The sequence below is a fragment of the Schistocerca cancellata genome, chromosome 4, assembly GCF_023864275.1.
Source record: "Schistocerca cancellata isolate TAMUIC-IGC-003103 chromosome 4, iqSchCanc2.1, whole genome shotgun sequence".
In the NCBI taxonomy this organism is placed as follows: Eukaryota; Metazoa; Arthropoda; class Insecta; order Orthoptera; family Acrididae; genus Schistocerca; species Schistocerca cancellata.
The window spans coordinates 215,653,734-215,675,549 of NC_064629.1; the positions used below are offsets into that span (position 1 = coordinate 215,653,734).

Below are 21,816 nucleotides of genomic sequence, written 5' to 3' on the forward strand. Positions count from 1 at the left end.
CTGTGACGGCGCCACTCACGGGAACAGGTTGAACTAAGTTTGAAAACAAGCGGGAAGGATGTATCTACACACTGTAAAACTTTCACACATGCAGAATGAAAACTGTATTTTTACAAAAATAGTGTGCATTTCTTTTGGAGTGACCCTCGTATTTATAGGCGCTTGCAGAATGTCTATGGGGAACTGACAATGAACAAAAGCACGGTGAATCGTTGGGCGAGGCGTTTGTCGTCATCGCAATAAGGTCGCGCATCTCTCTCCGATCTTCCGCATGCCAGCTGGCTGCACATAGCTGTAACTCCGGCAATGTAGGAAAGTGCTGACACTCTTATTCGTGGTGATCGACGGATCACAGTGAAACACCTCGCTCCACAACTGGACGTCTGTTGGTAGTGCTTCACACACTCGTCTACCAGTTGAGATACTCAAAGGTGTGTGCCCGCTGTATTCCTCGTCAGCTAACAGAAGATTATAAAGAGCAACGAAGGACCACCTGTACGGAATTGCTTTCGCGTTATGAGGGAAGTTGTTGATGCAGCAAGACGTTGGCTCCTACGTCGACCAATAGAGTGGTGCCATTCGGGCATACAGGTCCACCCAGTAAGATGGCATAAGGCTGTCGCACGGAACGGCGACTACGTTGGAAAGTAAGGTTTTGTAGTCAACAGTGGGGAGTAATATGGTGTACTGGAATCCTGAATAAAACTACTCAGCTTTTGAGAAAAACGTGTTGCATCTCTAATCGAACGCCCCTCGTATACAAATTCTCCTAAGGTTACCTTGCATGGAGAAATACATTGTCGATCACAATGTATCACTAATTTCCGAACTAATCTCTATAGTCCCATTACTGCTGCAACGAGGAAAGTTGCCGACCGATACGAAGATTCCCTGAGCTACCTAAGACTGCTGAAACATTCAGGCTTCTCAGCTATTCGCGTGCTGAAGGAGAACTCAAGCATTGCCATTGCTCGTTCCCTTCTCTTACTGACAACGCATCTCTGGAAAGTGATACTTTCTGTTCGGAAATTTAGGAAGTTTCTTTCCGTCTTAAAGAGGTCATGGAAAAATACATTTCTAGCCTAGTAGGTTTCGACCGCCACACTTAATAAATATCGTGCATCTTCCCTACAGCACACTTTGCACAGGCTACAGAAAAACGAACTCATCAGTTCCAGGCAAGCAGACAGTCACATTCCGCCGGATGTCAGGTACTAGCTCATTCCTCGCCGACAGTCAGGACAACAACTCAACGGTGGGGCCGTCTGTTGGGCCAGACTCGAAAGGAAATAAAATCCCGGGCCCAATAAACATATGAGTCAAATAACTGTTTTACCAAACAGGTCTTGCCAGCTGGCATGAATTGACTCCACGTTAAACTGACATTTCATCCTTAGTATGATCAACATTATCACTTTCTCGAAAACGCAGATTCTGCTCCCTGTGGCTATCACCCAGAACAATGTGGTGACCCATCTCAAAGTGGGCAGACAACTGTAATTACTTGTATCAGAAATTTTACAACTTATCTCGGAGGGTTAGTGGCACCATATGCTGTCGAGCGAAGCATTTCTGGAAACGGGAATTTGCTATCGAATACAGATGTAAGACATAGATGAGATATGGAGAGCAAGAGCACTTGAAGTACGTAGTAAACCGTAATTCTATAATAGGTTAAATTATCTACTTAAAAATTTGAAATATTGTACCAAACTATGTGCTTTTCACAGATAACCTGGAGGTGGGAATCACGCTGAAACAGGCCTATATCAAGATATGTATCTTGCAGACTTAGACCTTAGTAATAGTATCAATCCACTTACGTCTGATTATGTTACAAAATTTATAGATAAATATGTACCTCCTATTAGCCAATATGTACCATTTACAAACAAAAAGAAAATTGAAAACTTTACAGAAATTAAATATCCTACAAGAAGTTCACCACAAATACCCCCATTTCGATTTTATGAAAGAATATAAAAACTGACTCCCTAACATTCACAAGGAACGAACAAAATTTATTAGATAAGGGTTTAGAATATAATCTAGAACCAAAATTTCACACAACTACCAGGAAACAACTTCGAACAACAACTAAAATAGCAACTGATGCAGCTAGATTACCTATAAAACAACAAAACCAAACAACTATTAGGACTGAGAATGCAATAGAAAAAATAACCAATAACTACAAAGACCAGAACAAAGACTGTATTATATTATGTCAAATTAATGATAAACTAACATATAATAACGCAGTGAGAATAAAGTCAGACAAAGGTAATAGTTAACTCATACTAAAATGAAATGCCTATATATTAAATTTAATGACTTTTCGTAGTAAATAACATCACAAAAATCAATATAGATCCCACAAACAAATATGCAGCACGAACAAAGAGAATCATCGAACAGTGGAATACTATTCTATCCGACTACGAAAAAAGAGCATGTTTGTTAATGACTCCTAGAACATCTAAATTACGTGGACATCCAAAAATGCATTAAATAACTGCTCCTGTCCAGACAGTCGATGATAGTATAAACAGTCCCACGTATTTGCTTAGCAAAAAACTGCACTTAATTCTAAAGAAACTATACAGTTTTAATAAAAAATACACATTAGAAAACTCTAGATTGCTAGCACAAAAAATAAGACATTAAAATCCTGAAGACGGCATATTTGCCTCATTTGGTATCACAAATCTTTATACAAACTTTGCAATCGATGAAAAAATTGCCATAATAGAACACAATTTACTACGCTACAGAAAAACCACCATAACAGGCATCAATGAGATCGTTCAATTAGTAAACTTCATACTTAAGAAAAATTACTTTCAATTCTATGGTAAATTTATACTCGCGCAGATATTGTAGCCATGGTATGTAGCCTAGCAGACTTAATAGCGTACATTTCCTTAAATAATTTAGAAGACAAATTCTTTCGCGCCACAAACGTAATAATCGCCAAAATCGTAACCAATTAGAGATATGTTGACGACATGCTAATGTTAATAAATGGAAATAATGAAGACATCCACCCTAACAATCTGCACCACAAAATAAAATTCATTATAGAATTAGAAAAAAAACAATAAATCATCTGGATCTGACCATAAAAACATCATTTATGCAGATGAATTCGAGATTTTTCGGAAACTAACCACAACAGACAGCATTACTAACGAACATTCCTCTCATCCAAAATCACAAAAATACCCATATTTTCATGCTATGATTAATCGATTAACAAACCTGGGTTTGGTGCATGATTCCATATAAAAATGGATCCTAAAACTGTCACATAACTACACAATAAACGCATTAATCCTATACAATCCGCCATACGCAATGAAACAAAGCTGACAAGAGAATTACCAACAGAACAAAAATTTATAGATTTACCCACTACATAACTAGGAACAATATCTCACACAATTAAAGCATTACTAAAACTCATTAACATATAATCTGCATACAAGATACGACACAATCTTCGAACACTACTTTACTACAGACAAACAAAACCAACCATATATTCAGATCCAGGAATATATAAAATTCAATGTAAAGTGTGTGATAAATTCTATGTAGGTCCAACTGGGCAGAATTTCAATATATGATACCGAGAAGACATTAGAGATAGCGATAGTAGCCCATCAACTTTCTTCCACCACTTGAAAACAGTACGACATACAGAAGACGATATAGAACGAGCCATCGTGGTTTCACGCATTGCACAAAAAGGACCACTAATGGGTATTCTTGAAGAAATCGAAATATATTCACACACACAAAATTCCCCTCAAGAGATTCTAAATGAACAGATCGATTTGAAACACAAATATCGCACAGAAAATTTTACTGAAATAATCCTTCCAAGCAGGAGATCAATAGAAAAAGAAAATCTACAAACATATCTGAGATCACATTAATACGAAATTAAAAGTAACCACAGGAAATCATTCATTTACGAATACAATATAGGAAAAATGTCACAAACCTCGCACACCACGACACTATCTGCCATAACCAATTCCATAAAAACAATAGAATTAAATTACATATAACAGTAGAACAACATAAACACGAATCATAGAAGCAATGTACTATAGTTGGTGAGAACAAAGATATGACCTATAGAATACCAAAGAATAAAACAGCCTGTAACCATGTAACATCGCTGACTCAACTGTCAATACATCTATCACAATAAGTCATTATGAAATAAACTTTCACAATTCGACAAGTACATAAATAACTGCTCCAACAAAATGTTTAATATCTGCTATAACTCTAACAGCACCAAACGAGAAAACTTAAAAAATTGTGTGACAGAAACTGAGACATCTATATCTACATTTACATCTACAAGGATACTCTGCAAATAACATTTAAGTGCCTGGCAGAGGGTTCATCTAACCACCTTCACAATTCTCTATTATTCCAATATCGTGTAGCGTGCGGAAAGAACGAACACCTACATCTTTCCGTACCAGCTCTGATTTCCCTTGTATTATCGTGGTGATCGTTTCTCCCTATGTAGGTCGGTGTCAACAGAATATTTTCGCATTCAGAGGAGAAAGTTGGTGAGAAGATTCCATCGCAACGAACAACGCCTTTCTTTTAATGATGTCCAGCCCAAATCCTGTATCATTTCTGTGACACTCTCTCCGATATTTCGCGATAATACAAAACGCGCTGCCCTTCTTTGAACTTTTTCGACGTGCTCCGTCAGCCCTATTTAGGAAGTATCCCACACCGCGCAGCAGTATTCTAAAAGAGGAAGGATAAGCGTAGTGGTAGAGTAGGCAGTCTCCTTAGTAGATCTGTTACATTTTCTAAGTGTCCTGCCAGTAAAACGCAGTCTTTGGTTAGCCTTACCCACAACATTTTCTATGTGTTCCTTCCAATTTAAGTTGTTCGTAATTGAAATTCCTAGGTATTTATCTGAATTTACGGCCTTTAAATGTGGCTGATTTATCGTGTAACCGAAGTTTAACGAATTCCTTTTAGCACTCATGTGGATGATCCCACACTTTTCGTTATTTAGGGTCAACTGCCAATTTTCGCACCATTCAGATATCTTTTCTAAATCGTTTTTCAATTTGTTTTGGTCTTCTGATGACTTCATTAGTCAATAAACGACAGCGTCATCTGCAAACAACCTAAGACGGCTCCTCAGATTGTCCCCCAAATCGTTTATATAGATAAGGAACAGCAAAGAGCCTATAACACTACCTCGGGGAACGCCAGAAATCACTTCTGTTTTACTTGTGACTTTCCGTCAATTACTACGAACTGTGACCTCTCTGACAGGAAGTCACAAATCCAGTCACATAACTCAGACGATATTCCATAAGCACGCAATTTCACTACAAGCCGCTTGTGTGGTACAGTGTCAAAAGCCTTCCGGAAATTCAGTAATACGGACTCGATCTGAAATCCCTTGTCAATAGCACTCAGCACTTCATGTGAATGGGGCAGACTACCAGAACAGTGGAGAAGAGACATAAGGAACTCAGCGAGACATCCGACTAAAACAATTAAAAATATCAGCTGTCGTCAAGCACCGCCTCGAATATAATCAAGAAATGAAATGCGATGAGGCCAGTACGGTGGCGCAAATGTCAAGTTTCTGGGACAGCATAATTAAGGAGTCTATTTAAATAAAGACGTCAAAAACATTATAAACAGGGACAAAGGTTTCAATTTAAACAAGCCTAGGAGTACGGCACTCAATTTATTAAAATCTCGCCGACCATCACATCCACCTGAGCTTAGAAACGCAGAGAGAATTCGCGTTTCACGGAATATCAATGCGGGATCTGAAAAACAAAAGAGCATCAAAGGGCGTAGTGAGTGTCGGGAATCGAACTCAAACATAAATAGCAGGACGAGATCAAATTAGTTCATTGTCTGGTTAGAGTCTACTACATAAAAAGACGGCTGGGTCGATCGTAAAAAAAAGTGCTAAAAATGAAAATAACATCATGGTAGAATGTCCTGAAAAACTATATTAGAGCAATATTTGTTGATGATCGGCTTTATTTTCACAGACAGTTAGTATCTTGCATCAGTGTTTCATTACTCTCTCGTCAACCTTAAAGGTGATTTCGGTGTGGCATCATTATAGGCTACACCCATAAACAATGTGAGAGGGATGTCCAGGAAGTAAGTTCCGATCGGTCGCGAAATGGAAGCCACAGAAAAATCAGAAAAGTTTTATTTGCAACAGTTAGCTATGCCTTCCAGCTACTTCTCTACATAGTCGCCGCTTCGGCTTAGACATTTTTCATAGCGTCGTACCAACCTTCCAGTACCTCGTCATAAAAGACAGACGCCTGTACTTTCCGCCAATTCTCTACGCTGGTCTGCAGCTCATTGTCTGTGCCAAAATGTGTTTACAGCCAGCGGTTCATGTGAGCAGCGATGAAAATCAGAGAGAGCCACGTCCGGGCTGTATGGTGGGTGATGAAACACTTCCCATTGAAAACGCTACAGGAACGTCTTCATTACCCCTATAGTGCGCAGCCGTTATTGTTCTGAAAAAAGGAATTGCATGCCAGTTACGTTATGTAGGTTGCATGATATCAGGCGAAAACTCTCGGCAGGCACCCATGTGGAAGACACTATTTTCTCAGCAACTTTACGTGTTCACTGAGCACACAGAAATGCAACATGCAATGCGGCGCGATCGACGGGCATACTAGAGACTGCCCAACACATCTGTGCAAATCTTAATCGGATTTTCACTGTGGTTTCCATTTCACGACTGATTAGAGCTTACTGTCTGGACGCCTCACGTATATTGCATTTCCCTCCCCCCCCCCCCCCTCTCCCATATATGTATGTATGTTTAGTTAAAGTAATAAAACCATTTACACAAATTAACTAGTGTTTAATGCACAACTATTTCACTGTTGATTTTCGTTGTCGATAGTATGAAGCCCAGAATTGTGGTTCATTTTTAATTCCTTTACTTTTAAATGAAGCTGTGTTAAATATGTGTTCATGAAATGTAAGTGCTACTGTTTGAGATACATACTGTGCGAATTAGGTAGTGAATGAAAAGTAAGTGTTGACATATTAATGTGATGGCAGACAGCGTTGTAGTAAAGCAGGTTGAGTGACTGATTGTATTATACTTTGCCACGGTAACGGACAAAATTGCTGAATATTAGAGTTTAACTCCCATTTCAAGTATTTCGAGATGCTGCATTTGCTCGGTTTTAACTTCGATGGAAGAAGAATCGTCACTGGACATGTTCAAGACTCGTGCCCCGAACGTACTATTGTACTCGACTCGGAGATAGCAATGTCGCAAGAAGGCAACTGCAAAATATCTTGACTAGGACATGCGCATATCTGTCTCAAACGCACATTTGGTGACACTGGTCCGTGCACTCACAAAAGTGATTAAACGAACTTGTGGATTTCTCTATAACGATGTTCAGACGGAAACTTGAGCTACATTCCTCCAGAATACGCAGAACGTTAACCAATGCGCCATATTACTTGGTCTGATTGAGTAGCTACTGCAAGATCAAGTGAGACGACTCGGAGATAGCAATGTCGCAAGAAGGCAACTGCAAAATATCTTGACTAGGACATGCGCATATCTGTCTCAAACGCACATTTGGTGACACTGGTCCGTGCACTCACAAAAGTGATTAAACGAACTTGTGGATTTCTCTATAACGATGTTCAGACGGAAACTTGAGCTACATTCCTCCAGAATACGCAGAACGTTAACCAATGCGCCATATTACTTGGTCTGATTGAGTAGCTACTGCAAGATCAAGTGAGACGATATTTCAGTCGCATATGGTGTCAGTTGTAAGCCCTGCCGCTTCCTCCAATTGTCATATCATGTTGTTGAACGATGTGTAGCGGTCTAACATCTTGTCGTCTTCTAACAGTTTTCAGACCAGTCACCTACATAGGACAGGTACTAGTGGCAGAAGACGTCAACCTCCTTGTTGCTTCCGTGATACTCCTTCCCAGCCGAGGATCGTCACAGTTTGTATTCTGTAAAATTCGCTTATATCAACACCATTCCATATACTCTGTATACGGAATCGACCAAATGATTTGTCTTTTCCTAGAACCTGCTCTCTGTATGACCTAGGCGTGCACATTGATACAGTAAACGGCACTTGTAATGTTCTAAAGCATCAATGAAGAATCACTGTGAAGAATGAACTCGGATTAGACAACCACAAATCATTAATAGAATACTTAACCTACGTGGAAATTGTGCACAGGTGTTTCAAGATCCCAGACAGGAGAGGGCATTTCTCCCATTCCAGTTCCGAGTCCCTCCACAATGGCCGCAGGTCCCCTCGGCCTGCTATCAAACGACTGTTACGGATCTTGCCCGTAGAAAAAACTGGTCTGTCCTATGGTCTCCCAAATCTCCCCCTCCTAGTGCAATGGCGAACGGAAGGCTGCATTCTAGGCCAGAAGCCCGTTACTGGGTTGAGCGCCACCGACTTTACCTTCTGTCTTTGTACTTCATTTTATTCGTACCTTTCATCTTTGTACTTTATTTTATTCATTATATTTAGTATCAAATGTCAATCCATGCATATAATACAAGTATCTAATTACAAATTTTTAAACGTACACTATGTGATCAAAAGTATCCGGACAGCCCCAAAAACATACTTTTTTCATATCAGGTGCACTGTGCTGCCATCTACTGCCAGGTACTCCATATCAGCGACCTCAGTAGTCTTTAGACATCGTGAGAGAGCAGAATGTGACACTCTGCGGAACTCACGGACTTCGAACGTGGTCTGGTGATTGGGTGTCACTTTCGTCATACGTTTGTAGGCGAGATTTCCACACTCCTTAACATCCCTAGGTGCACTGTTTCCGATGTGATAGTGAAGTCGGAATGTGAAGGGACACGTACAGCACAAAAGCGTACAGGCCGACCTCGTCTGTTGACTGACAGAGACCGCCGTCAATTGAAGAGGGTCGTAGTGTGTAATAGGCAGACATCTATCCAGACCATCATACAGGAATTCCTAACTGCATCAGGATCCACTGCAAGTACTATGACAGTTTGGCGGGAGGTGAGAAAACTTGGATCTCATGGTCGAGCGGCTACTCATAAGCAACATATCACACCGGTAAATGTCAAACGACGCCTCGTTTGGTGTAAGGAGCGTAATCATTGGACTATTAAACAGTGGAAAAACGCTGTGTGGAGTGACGAATCACGGTACACATTGTGGCGATCCGATGGCAGGGTGTGGGTATGGCGAATGCCCGATGAACGTCATCTGCCAGCGTGTGTAGTGCCAACAGTAAAATTCGGAGGCGGTGGTGTTATGGTGTGGTCGTGTTTTTCATGGAGGGGGCTTGCACCCCTTGTTGTTTGCGTGGCACTATCACAGCACAGCCTACATTGATGTTCTAAGCACCATTTTGCTTCCCACTGTTGAAGAGCAATTCGGGGATGGCGATTGGATCTTTCAACACGATCGAGCACTTGTTCATAATGCACGGCCTGTGGCGGAATGGTTAAACGACAATAACATCCCTGTAATGGACTGGCCTGCACAAAGTCTGACCTGAATCCTATTGAACACCTTTGGGTGCCGACTTCATGCCAGGCCTCACCGACCGACATCTATACCTCTCCTCAGTGCTGCCATTCCCCAAGAAAACTTCCAGCACCTGATTGAACGTACGCCTGCGAGAGTGGAAGCTGTCATCAAGGCTAACGGTGGGCCAACACTATATTGAATTCCAGCATTAACGATGGAGAGCGCCACGAACTTGTAAGTCATTTTCAGCCAGGTGTCCGGATACTTTTGATCAGATAGTGTATCTGTAAAGGTCACTGTTGTTTGCTTTTCTAGTTTTTTGCAATAGTACGCATGTTGCATGAGCTGGGCGTGTCAGTATCTTTCAAGTAACAGAGAGCATTTTTGGATGCATGTATACTTATTATTTATCAAGATTTCTACTACATACTTGTCGAGACTATACTTAATGCCAGAGAGTGATGTTCATTCAATTTTGTTGACCCTGATTTTTGTATGCTTGGGTACAGGTAAAATGTGAATATGTTTCATTCTGTTCACCTCAAAATCCTACTCGTCGATTAATATACTTAAGTTATTATACTGGATTATACAGTCATTGAAATTATTTAAATTTTGGTCGACCTAATGTTACAAAGATTGTTCATTAGGTGAAGGTGGTCGCCCTACTTCCCTTTGCTGCCAAATGTAGACGTGTATACACTATATGATCAAAAGTGTCTGGACAGCCCTACGTCATGCTGAATTGACCATTGTATGACACGAGAGGCGGGCCAGCGAGTATAAAAAGTGGCGGGGAGTATTGTGTTGTCAGAGGAGCAGCAGTAACAGAAGAATGGGGGGTTCACTGATTCCGTACGTGGACCAGTCATTGAATGTAGCCAGAATAACAAATCCATCACGGACATTTAAACCCTTCCAAAGCGGTCCAAATCGAATGTTGGTGATGTGGAAGCGCAAAGGAATAACCACGGCTCTACTAAGACCAGGCCGACGACCTGTGCTGATGGATAGGGACCTTCGAGCGTTGCGGACGGTGGTTTAAAAGAAAATCACAATAAATCAACTGAATGAATGACTCGTGCGTTCCCTGGTGCTTTCAGAAGTCCAGGAAGCACAATGACTGTCGGTAAGGAGTTAAAAAATGATCGAGCAGCTCTTCATACGCCACACATTTCTGAAGTCAACGCTCAGCGAAGCTTGTGGTGGTGTAAGGGGAAGAAACCATTGGACAGTGGATGACAGGATACGAGTGATTTGGAATGATCAATCACGCTGTACGCTGTGGTAATCCGATGCAAGAATTTGGGCTTGGGATATGCCCGGAGAACTTTACCTGCCATCAGCTGTGGTGTTACGGTATGGTTCAAATGGCTCTGAGCACTATGGGACTTAACTTCTGAGGTCATCAGTCCCCTAGAACTTAGAACTACTTAAACCTAACGAACCTAAGGACATCACACACATGCATGTTCGGGTCAGGATTCGAACCTGCTACCGTAGCGGTCGCGCGGTTCCAGACTGTAGCGCCTAGAACCGCTCGGCCATCCCGGCCGGCAGTTACGGTATGAAGGTGATTTTCGTAGTTAGGGTTTGCCCCCTTTATTGTGCGTAAGAAAACACTATCTGCGGAAGGATAAGAACGTGGTGCATACTGCGTTCGCCAACGGCTTTGCCGCAGTGGTAACACCGGTTCCCGTCAAATCACCGAAGTGAAGCGCTGTCGGGCTGGGCTAGCACTTGGATGGGTGACCATCCTGTCTACCGAGCGTCACTGGCAAGCGGGGTACACTCAGACCTTGTGAGGCAAACCGAGCAGCTACTTGATTGAGAAGTAGTGACTTCGGTCTCTGAAAGTGACATATGGCCGGGAGAGCGGTGTGCTGACCACATGCCCCTCCATATCCGCATCCTGTGACGCTTATGGGCTGAGGATGACACGGCGGCCGGTCGGTACCGTTGGGCCTTCACGGCCTGTACGGAAGGAGGGTTTTTTTTTTGTTTTTTTTTTTTTTACGGTAGAGGAACAGCTCGGAGACGATGATTGTTGGTATTAGCATGATAATGGTTCATGTCGTAAAGCAGCATCTGTGAAGTAATGGTTTGTGAACAGTAACAGTCCTGGAATGGACTTTCCTGTCGAGGGCCCCAACCTGAACCCTATGGACATCTTCGGGATGAGTTAGAACGTCGACTTTACTGCAGCCCTAGTGTCCAACACCACTAACTTCTCCGGTTTCGGCTCCTGAGGAAGAATGGGTTTCCATTCTCCACGAAAATTCTGACACCCCATTAAAAGTGTCGCCAGCAGAGTTCAAGCCGTCATAAAGGGGAAGGGTTGACACGCCTCTCATTAATGTCCACTAATAGGTGTCCCGATACTTTTGATCAGATAGTGTAGATAAAAACGCATCTCACAATAAATCCTGATTGGGTACGAGATATTGTGCTGACTCACCTCGATGACGTAGTCATGCTCGTCGCACGTGTCGAATTTTCGTGAGAAAGTGAACTTGGTGACGTCGTGAGAGCTCACGTAGCGGAAGTCCTTGCAGTCCTGTTGCTCGTCCACGTGAAACGCGCCTTCCTCGTCCGTCCAGGTATCCTGTAACAGATGCAGTCTCGTTCAGTGTTGCATTGGTACATTTAAAGCAGAACAATTGTAATTAACTAATATGGTGAATACTACCAGTATAAATTTCCTTTACTTTGCATCTATGATTACAAATTGTTTGTCATCAGACTACCGGTTTCGGTCTATAATGACCATCTTCAGATCTGTTTTACAAAAACATGTCCTAATATACTGGAGCCATAGTGACATCGTCATGTGCTAAACATAAAATCAGCACCAGCATCGTCAAATGTATATAAATAATGGTATATGTAAGAGTCATCTTGTCAGCAGCACTACTACAAAAAAACTTTGAGACCATAGACGTAAAGTAACGGAAATGTATACCATATCGGGTCACTGTTCAGTTCGCGTCTATGTCGCAGCTTGTGAAACTACCAGTATGCTTTCCATTCATAATCCAATATCGAAAAACATTGAGAAAAATTCTGTATAAAAATAGTGACTGGTGCAAGCACAAGTTTCGTTCCTGTGGATAACAGCCCTAGCCACTTGTTAAACGCCAGGTCCCTAATAGAATTCGTCTTGTTATTGCCTGTTAGAGCATTTGAAACATAATTCTCCTTTTCTCAGTCTACGTCCAGAGGAAAACATTTCAGTACACTAGAGACGGAGGATATTTTATTTATTATAGATAATGACGCGGTAGTACACCCAGTAAGATTTTAATGAAATTGATCAGCTAACAGATGAAACCATGTACAATAATATATCGTTTTTGTGACATATACGCACAAAAGTAAGATGTATTCCTGGCCACATGTACCAGCGACATATTATAATGTAAAATGGAGCTGGAAGCTTAAGATACGTGCTTGAAAATGATCAAAGGTCGAAATTTGCCAATCGCATAGCTAACAAAAAAATAATACAGTCTACTTGGACAATCTTCTAATTCTTAAAACACGTTGAGGCTGTGGACCCCCACAAAAATAAAATTTTAAAACTTATTCCCACCGATCAAGCAAATGTGGTTACATCAAGTTTCTTCTTCGAGTGCCGTCTACTGCTGCTTGATACGGAATTAATTTCGGGACATATACACGTAGCCTGGAATGCAATGTTTTATTGTCGTCTAAAGCAGCAACTTGTATATTACAGGTTCTAAGGAACGGAACGAATAAATAAAACATTCACTTGTTCTGCAGACATTATTTCAGCGAAAGTAAGAACGCAGGAAGGAAAATAAGAGAGTAGTGTCCCGTCGACGTCGAAGTTTCTATACTCGAATTAATCAGAGAAGCAAATAAATTGGCAGTGGCCTGTCTCAAGGGACTATCCTGTGGTTCACCTGAAGTAGTTTAGGGAAATCTTACGTCCCAAAGTAGAGTGGCCAGAGGGAGATTCCAACATTGGCTGCGCCCCGTCGATGTCCAGTGTCTTAATTGCTACTAAATATCATTCGATTATAGTAAATTCATTTCAGACGTTAGCTACTTGTATCTTCCAATGAACATGTCAAGTAAATATTTTTGGTTTCTATTTGATTGAAATAAGATACGCTCCTGTCGGTATTACTGAGAACTACAAGTGCAGATTAAAGTGAAACGCCGCGTCTGTAGCGCGCTTGCAATTCCTCTGCTGCTCTAGCCGCTTATCTAAATGAGCGGATGTTCCTTGCGGAATATCACTTCTAGAGAGAAGTTGGGACGGTGTTGGTAGTTACTTCAGATTAAACGGCAGGCCACGCTTCGCTCCCTTAGCTTAATCCCATCCAGAAGCACACATGGTACCCAGTCCTGTCTCTGAGCTCATTTATACGTTGTGATTCCCTTTATGCAGAGTCTGACAACCAACTACTTTAGTTTTTCTTAAGTTTCAAATTTTAATAAATATCTACATTTCACAAAAAATAGTATGCAAAAAACAATTATTGTAAGTGCTTTCAAAATTGCTGCTGTACCGCTGTACATTTCTGCCTTTGATTACATTGTTTCTTCCGAATTCTTTAAATATTTTTCAGTTTCTGTGTTAGATGCACCAGTAGACGTATTTTATTTATTAATTATTTATTTATTTGCTTGGAAATGAAACCATTGAAAGAACAATCCTTAATACTACAGATTCTTGTACAGCAAATACTTTATCTCCTAGAGCATGCTTCGTTCCGACAAACTAAGTTTTAACAATATAAAATCACGCTAGCTACACAAAATGGTTGCCGGAGATTTGGTGACTTTATTGACTTCATTCTTATTTGGTCAGTCCTAATACCTAATCTTCTTACTGAGAATGTTCTTTGCAGAAACATACGTCAAAATATTATACCCGACTCTCTCTTTAATCTCACTGTTTTGCCACTGCGTGACTATGCTAAACTCGCTTACATTGAGTACGCATATTACTCAATATTACTGTTTATGGAACTCTCGAAACAGAAGACATATTTTATTTATTCTTAAACGCGTATATACTTCGACAATTCATCAGTCTGTAAGCAAGGAATTTCTAATACGATAATTTTTTCTGCTTACTTTTTAAAGGAGAGTATTTTCATGTAGGTGGTAAAGTGTTTTTTTTTTTATGTCCAGTACAAATGGTTCAAATGGCTCTGAGCACTATGGGACTTGACATCTGAGGTCATCAGTCCCCTAGAACTTAAGAACTTAGAACTACTTAAACCTAACTAACCTAAGGACATCACACACATTCATGCCTGAGACAGGATTCGAACCTGCGACCGTAGCGGTCGCGCGGTTCCAGACTGAAGCGCCTAGAACCGCTCGGCCACACTAGCCGGCTATATCACGTTCACGTGATTACTATTTCACGCACGTGATTCGCAGCTGCGGCAACCTACAAACTTCCGTTCCACTTCATACTAAGGAAAACCTTGTCAAAAAATCTACTGAGAAATCTTTTGGATTAGATATGGCTCAAATTGATTGTACTAGCTTTACCCGCGGCAGTGGCCGTTCTCAGTCGCAGCGATCCTTGTAATAGTCCAAGATAATCACAAGAGATAATGAGCATTGTTACTGGTAAGCCGAATATATTGTGAATGATAGTGTTTCTTTCTAAACGTATACGATCATTAAAAATGCTTACCATGTACGTATTTTGCTAGCGAATGCGATTTTTATTTTAGCGTGAGGTATGCAGGATGTTTCACAATGAAAGTTTGTATCCTTAATACGAGGTGCATTAAAGTTCTAAGGCCTCCGATTTTTTTTCTAATTAACTACTCACCCGAAATCGATGAAACTGGCGTTACTTCTCGACGTAATCGCCCTGCAGACGTACACATTTTTCACAACGCTGACGCCATGATTCCATGGCAGCGGCGAAGGCTTCTTTAGGAGTCTGTTTTGACCACTGGAAAATCGCTGAGGCAATAGCAGCACGGCTGGGGAATGTGCGCCCACGGAGAGTGTCTTTCATTGTTGGAAAAAGCCAAAAGTCACTAGGAGCCAGGTCAGGTGAGTAGGGAGCATGAGGAATCACTTCAAAGTTGTTATCACGAAGAAACTGTTGCGTAACGTTAGCTCGATGTGCGGGTGCGTTGTCTTGGTGAAACAGCACAAGCGCAGCCCTTCCCGGACGTTTTTGTTGCAGTGCAGGAAGGAATTTGTTCTTCAAAACATTTTCGTAGGATGCACCTGTTACCGTAGTGCCCTTTGGAACGAAATGGGTAAGGATTACGCCCTCTCTGTCCCAGAACATGGGCACCATCATTTTTTCAGCACTGGCGGTTACCCGAAATTTTTTTGGTGGCGGTGAATCTGTGTGCTTCCATTGAGCTGACTGGCGCTTTGTTTCTGGATTGAAAAATGGCATGCACGTCTCATCCATTGTCACAACCGACGAAAAGAAAGTCCCATTCATGCTGTCGTTGCGCGTCAACATTGCTCGGCAACATGCCACACGGGCAGCTGTGTGGTCGTCCGTCAGCATTCGTGGCACCCACCTGGATGACACTTTACGCATTTTCAGGTCGTCATGCACGATTGTGTGCACAGAACCCACAGAAATGCCAACTCTGGAGGCGATCTGTTCAACAGTCATTCGGCGATCCCCCAATACAATTCTCTCCACTTTCTCGATCATGTCGTCAGACCGGCTTGTGCGAGCCCGAGGTTGTTTCGGTTTGTTGTCACACGATGTTCTGCCTTCATTAAACTGTCCACCCACGAACGCACTTTCGACACATCCATAACTCCATCACCACATGTGTCCTTCAACTGTCGATGAATTTCAATTGGTTTCACACCACGCAAATTCAGAAAACGAATGATTGCACGCTGTTCAAGTAAGGAAAACGTCGCCATTTTAAGTATTTAAAACAGTTCTCATTCTCGCCGCTGGCGGTAAAATTCCATATGCCGTACGGTGCTGCCATCTCTGGGACGTATTGACAATGAACGCAGCCTCATTTTAAAACAATGCGCATGTTTCTATCTCTTTCCAGTCCGGAGAAAAAAAAAATCGGAGGCCTTAGAACTTGAATGCACCTCGTAATTTGAGGTAAATGAGTTGAGAGAAAGTTTGTGACCTAGAACCGTTGAACCATGCAGATACTCCACTGCCGCCTGCAAGCACAATAGGCTCAGTATCAAGTGTACTTGTCTTTTAAACAAAAACGTAAGCCTTCACCGAAAACTGGTCGATCTTGTAAATCACAATTGTTTGTGTCTTATTCGTGACTGTATTCCGAAGGAAAGAGTGATAGATCAGGACTATCCACATGGTAAACAATAAAAAAACAACAGAAGAGAAACGTTCAAACACAGGAGAAGTCTTTGTTATCGAGTGACTGTCACAATTATTCAGCAATGTGGCAGTGTGGAAATAACACACTTCTTACTGTCCAAGCGGTTTGACATTTTGTGGCAGAATAGGAGAAATTTAGACCCACTATAGTAGTAATTTTCAGTACATTTAGGTTCATAGGTCTAATAGAAAATGCAGTGCTATATCAAGCAACGATCAACGGAACTCTTTTGATACTTTTAAATGAACGATGTACCGGAATTATCACCTTGAAAGAAATGCGCCTTCCAAACGGCCTGCGGACGAGATGCAAAGCTGGCGGTGTAGGAACCACAAGCTCACTCGACTCGCTGTTTCATGTCCACAGGTCGTTTAAAAGTTGAGTCGTGTATTCCTTACATGGGCATTTCTTTGAACAGCATACTTAATGGAACATTCTGCCACCCGAACATCCATCTGAACTCAGTCAGTTATGTACAGTACGTTCTATTCACTCCCAAAACGTTGAATGTTTCTAGATCATTACTAAAAAATTGATAGAAATTTAATTTAAATTGATTTTTAGGCACTTGGTTTAGACACGTGAGCTACATGATGGATAAAAAATGTTCTGTTTAAAAAATTATAGCTCGGTCTTGTAACTCTAGATAATCCATGCATATTATGGAGATTTGTGTACGTGCGTATGTTCAACATGTTCTCGTAAACCACTGGACCGATTTAAATCCAATTTTGGAGACATATCACTTTTTGTCTGGAAATAATCGTTGTAGGAGTAGACATTACCTACCTGTCAAAAGGATGGTGGGGAGGGGGGGGGAGGTTCAGGCTGTAAAAAGACATGTAGACCAGGATGCGCCAACGCCCAGAATTTATTCATCTAGTATTTGAGAATGAAAGCACGTCAACAAACTTTACACGTAATTTCAGACCTTTAAGAAACAGAAGGAGCACGAGCAGATGGACAGAAAGGGAGGTAGCAGAGGGACATGAAGAGGTGAGGAGTAGCAGATGGCCAGAGAGAGAGGCAGGGGGAGATGGAAGTGAATGGGAGGGTAAAGAGTTCACAACTCTATAGAAGAGCAACGTTCCTTACGCTTACCTATCTAAGATAATATTCCTTTCACTTATTATTATGTAAGTTACTGAGAAAAACGCAGTATCTGAAACACCACGTACATACTTCGCAAGTCACTAGTGTGTGCTTGGTGCCAAAATTAGTGACTTTCTGTCAACTCCAGTGGTCTATAAATGGAGGGGAAAATGACTATCTACTCGTATATTCCTCAGTACGAGCCGTAATTCCTTTTATCTTAGGTCTCGTGGTATCTATACGCAATAGCACTGTAGCACGATCTGCTAGAACTTAGAAAACCTAAATTTACCCAATATAGTTTCGTATGAATAACGTCGCCTGTCGTGCAAACATTCTCACTTAAGTTCCCTGAACGTTTCCGTTGCACTTTTCGTATGGACTGTACCGACATGTTGAGATTGTAGCAGCGCGTCTGTGAATTATTTCGAATCTGCATTCATCCCTATTTGATCAGAACTCGAGTAGTACTCTGGATGTGTCCACACTAGTGTCCTGAATGGAGTTTCCTTGTATATGCATTGCACTTTTCGTACTATCCTCCCTACAAATACAAGTCTTCCACTCGTCTACCATACTACTAATTTCATGTGTTCGTCCTATTTCATGCGGCTTCGTACTATCATCCGTAGATGTGGAAACGATATGACTAACTCCAGAAGTTTACCATCTTGCATTACCGACGTCTCTCAAGGAAATGGATGCTCTCTAATAGGGGATTACCACTTAAGAGCCCTTACAGACTATGTACGTCGAAATTCAAACGTCATCAGTAGACCTAAAGAAAACCACGACGTTGTTTCTTACGAGAAAGAAAGGAAGAAGATAGGACATCACAGACGGAGCACATACTCGAATTTTACTATAAATGCGTATGAATTTTCCACGGCCGCTTTGAATGAACCATAGCGGCATATGCTTGAAATACTCTAGAGAAACCTCGAAATATCTACGCTAGTTATATGTGTGAAATCTCCTGTAAAACAGGTTAGTGACGCTGACAAATTTCTGCAGTAGATGAAGTACATCGCTGACTACACCTGCTATCATTTCTGACAATGTATGATGATCCGAGAGGGCTAAGTTCGTTATATCCTCTCGGTGCAGTAGTTTCCATGCTAGAAATTAACATTTGCCTAAATGAAGTATCTGCAACTAACACTTCACATGCATATCACACACGTACAACATTGGCATTTATGGAGGAATCACAGGCAGATGTGATGCATATCATATTATGAAAATTGTCCTGTAGAGATCTGCAGATGTTCTTTACTGCATCTGAATGATGGTAAAACAGAACGGAGGGTGTTGGCGCTATCATCAGCACTTTATCATGTTACCGATCAGCAAACTCACAGTGGGGTGGTTAGAGGCAGTAATGAGATGAGACAGATGTAGTAGCTATTGACGCTCAGCACCAACACTCAAACCCACTTGACATTTCCTGCTTGGCGATCGTAAGACAGTCCTTCCTAAGCCCTCATCCCACGCATCGGCTACACAAATATCTATCCTGTGAGCTATAATTACACGCCCTTCGTCAGAGTCCCTGTTGGTCTGCTATGAAGCCCTCCTACTGCATTAGCCTCTGAGGTATACATGAGGTGTTGGTTATTTTAGCATGTTGGATTTATTTAAATAAGAGAGTATCTCTACCGATTGCAAAGTACGTTAGTTACAGCAGTACCAACTGAAATTATATGCAGTTAACACTGCCAGAGAAAATAAGGGAAAGAGAACAAGCGATGCATCGTACAAGTTCTTATACACACAAATGACATTAGTGACTGTGGTGCAGACGTAAACATCAAATTATTGTTTATACATATACATAAAGGTTGTAACTGGATAGCTATAGGGAATCAGCGGTTTCCTGTTCAAACTATTCGATGATACTTGTCTCATTGGTTACTTTCCAAATTGCATTAAAAAGGGTGAGAAAAATTGAGGTTTAACATCTTGTCGATGAAGGTTATTTGAAACGGAGCATCATATTAGAAGGGTTAGGGATAGAGCAGGAAACTGCGGTAGCCTTTAAAAAGGAACCATCCCTTCACTCGCCTTAAGTAATTCAGAGGTACCGAGAAATAACTAAATATGGATGACCATATGCAGATTTATATTAAGGTGGTATCTGTTCAGATATCATTGGTGGTCTTGCAGCTCTCGAAGAATGAAGTTATAATGAAATCTAGACATTTCGCTGCTTACAGGCGTTGATAAATATCAACGGGGACAGTTGAAAAATGTGTGCCCCGACCGGGACCTCCTGCTAACATGGCAGACGCTCTATCCGACTGAGCCAACGAGGACACAGAGGATAGTGCGACTGCAGGGACTTTATCAACGCCTGTAAGCAGCGAAAGGTCTAGATTTCATTATAAATTCATATGCAGATTTGATCTCCGTTCCTTCCGAATAGAAATCCGGTAAGTGAACTACTGTGTAATCTATGTTAGTGAGATCTAAATTAGCCAAATCTTAGCTTGCAATATATCGAGGACATAAATTTTTGCAATACTGCGGCTGCAGTCTCACTCATGACATTAAAAAGATACCTCACTTATTTTTCCAAAAATTTTCACTTAGTGAAGTGGGTTTGAGTGTTGGTGCTGAGCGTCTCTAGCTACTAGATCTGTCTCATCTCACACGTCTGCACCACAGTCACTAATGTCATTTGTCTGTATAAGAACTTGCATGATGCATCGCTTGTTCTCTTTCTCTTATTTTCTCTGGCAGTGTTAACTGCCAAGATCACAAGAGTAAATATGTTTCCCTATGTCGCCTTGTATTAGATAGCTTTTTTATTCCTTTTATGTGATCTAGCGGGTAGAGCACCAGATGCCAGCCCAGGAAGTCCTGGATTCAATTCCAGATAGGGGCGGGAATTTTTCTTCATTCCAGTCCCTCCAGGTAGATCCCAGGTCCACTCAGCCTGCTATCAAATGAGTACTCTCTCTCGGGGCAATCAGACCGTCACCTACCCCTTCCTATTGCCGTGGAGAAGAAAGAGTGCACTTTACCTGTAGTCAGGTCAGCAGCCCGGTCAAGATTCAAAAATGGCTCTGAGCACTATGGGACTTAACTGCTGAGGTCATCAGTCCCCTAGAACTTAGAACTACTTAAACCTAACCAACCTAAGGACATCACACATATCCATGCCCGAGGCAGGATTCGAACTTGCGACCGGAGCGGTCGCGCGGTTCCAGCCTGTAGCGCTTAGAACCGCTCGTCGACTGCGGTCGGCCCCGGTCAAGGGCTTGGGCCACATACCTTACGTTTTCTAGTAATAAACAAGCTGTAGCCAAGGGCTATGCTTGCATACTAGTAGTTTTGTTATGATGAGTCATGCTGGGCAAGTAAGCTGTTGTCTGCGCCATACACGTCTACGTCCCTCTGCTCCTCCCCCCCCCCCCCTCCCACTACTCCACCGCCTGAAAAATCGAAGTGAGAAGTGGCGACGTGCGCAGCATCACTGCCAAGTGATGCGTGCATCTATGCGTTGTGTTACTGAAGTAGCTATACTTCATGCAAAGTGGGCATTATGAAACAAATTTAATATTTTTAACATAGTTTATGTTCACTGATGTAAAAAGAGGTGGTTCGCTACTGACTCTTAGGGGTCGACATTTTTACATTCTGAAGTAGCCTACGTTCTTCCGCAGGGTACCCTATCTCAGTACCAAATTTCATCGAAACTGGTTCAGCATTTTAGTCGTGAAAATGTAACAGACAGAGTTACCTTCGCATTTCATAGTATTGGTATGGGAGTATGGATTGAACAGGTTGAGCATTGTATTCACTACACT

General features: G+C 41.7%; 1 protein-coding gene across 1 annotated transcript in view; it reads right to left on the bottom strand.

Moving 5' to 3' along the window:
* The window catches only part of LOC126184029 (dopamine beta-hydroxylase), a 144,465-nt gene that overhangs the window by 115,470 nt on the left and 7,179 nt on the right, over positions 1 to 21,816 (bottom strand). The window contains exon 2 of the mRNA XM_049926386.1: positions 12,025 to 12,171. Within this exon, the coding sequence (XP_049782343.1) occupies positions 12,025 to 12,171 (147 nt within the window). The remainder of the gene's footprint in view (positions 1 to 12,024; positions 12,172 to 21,816) is intronic.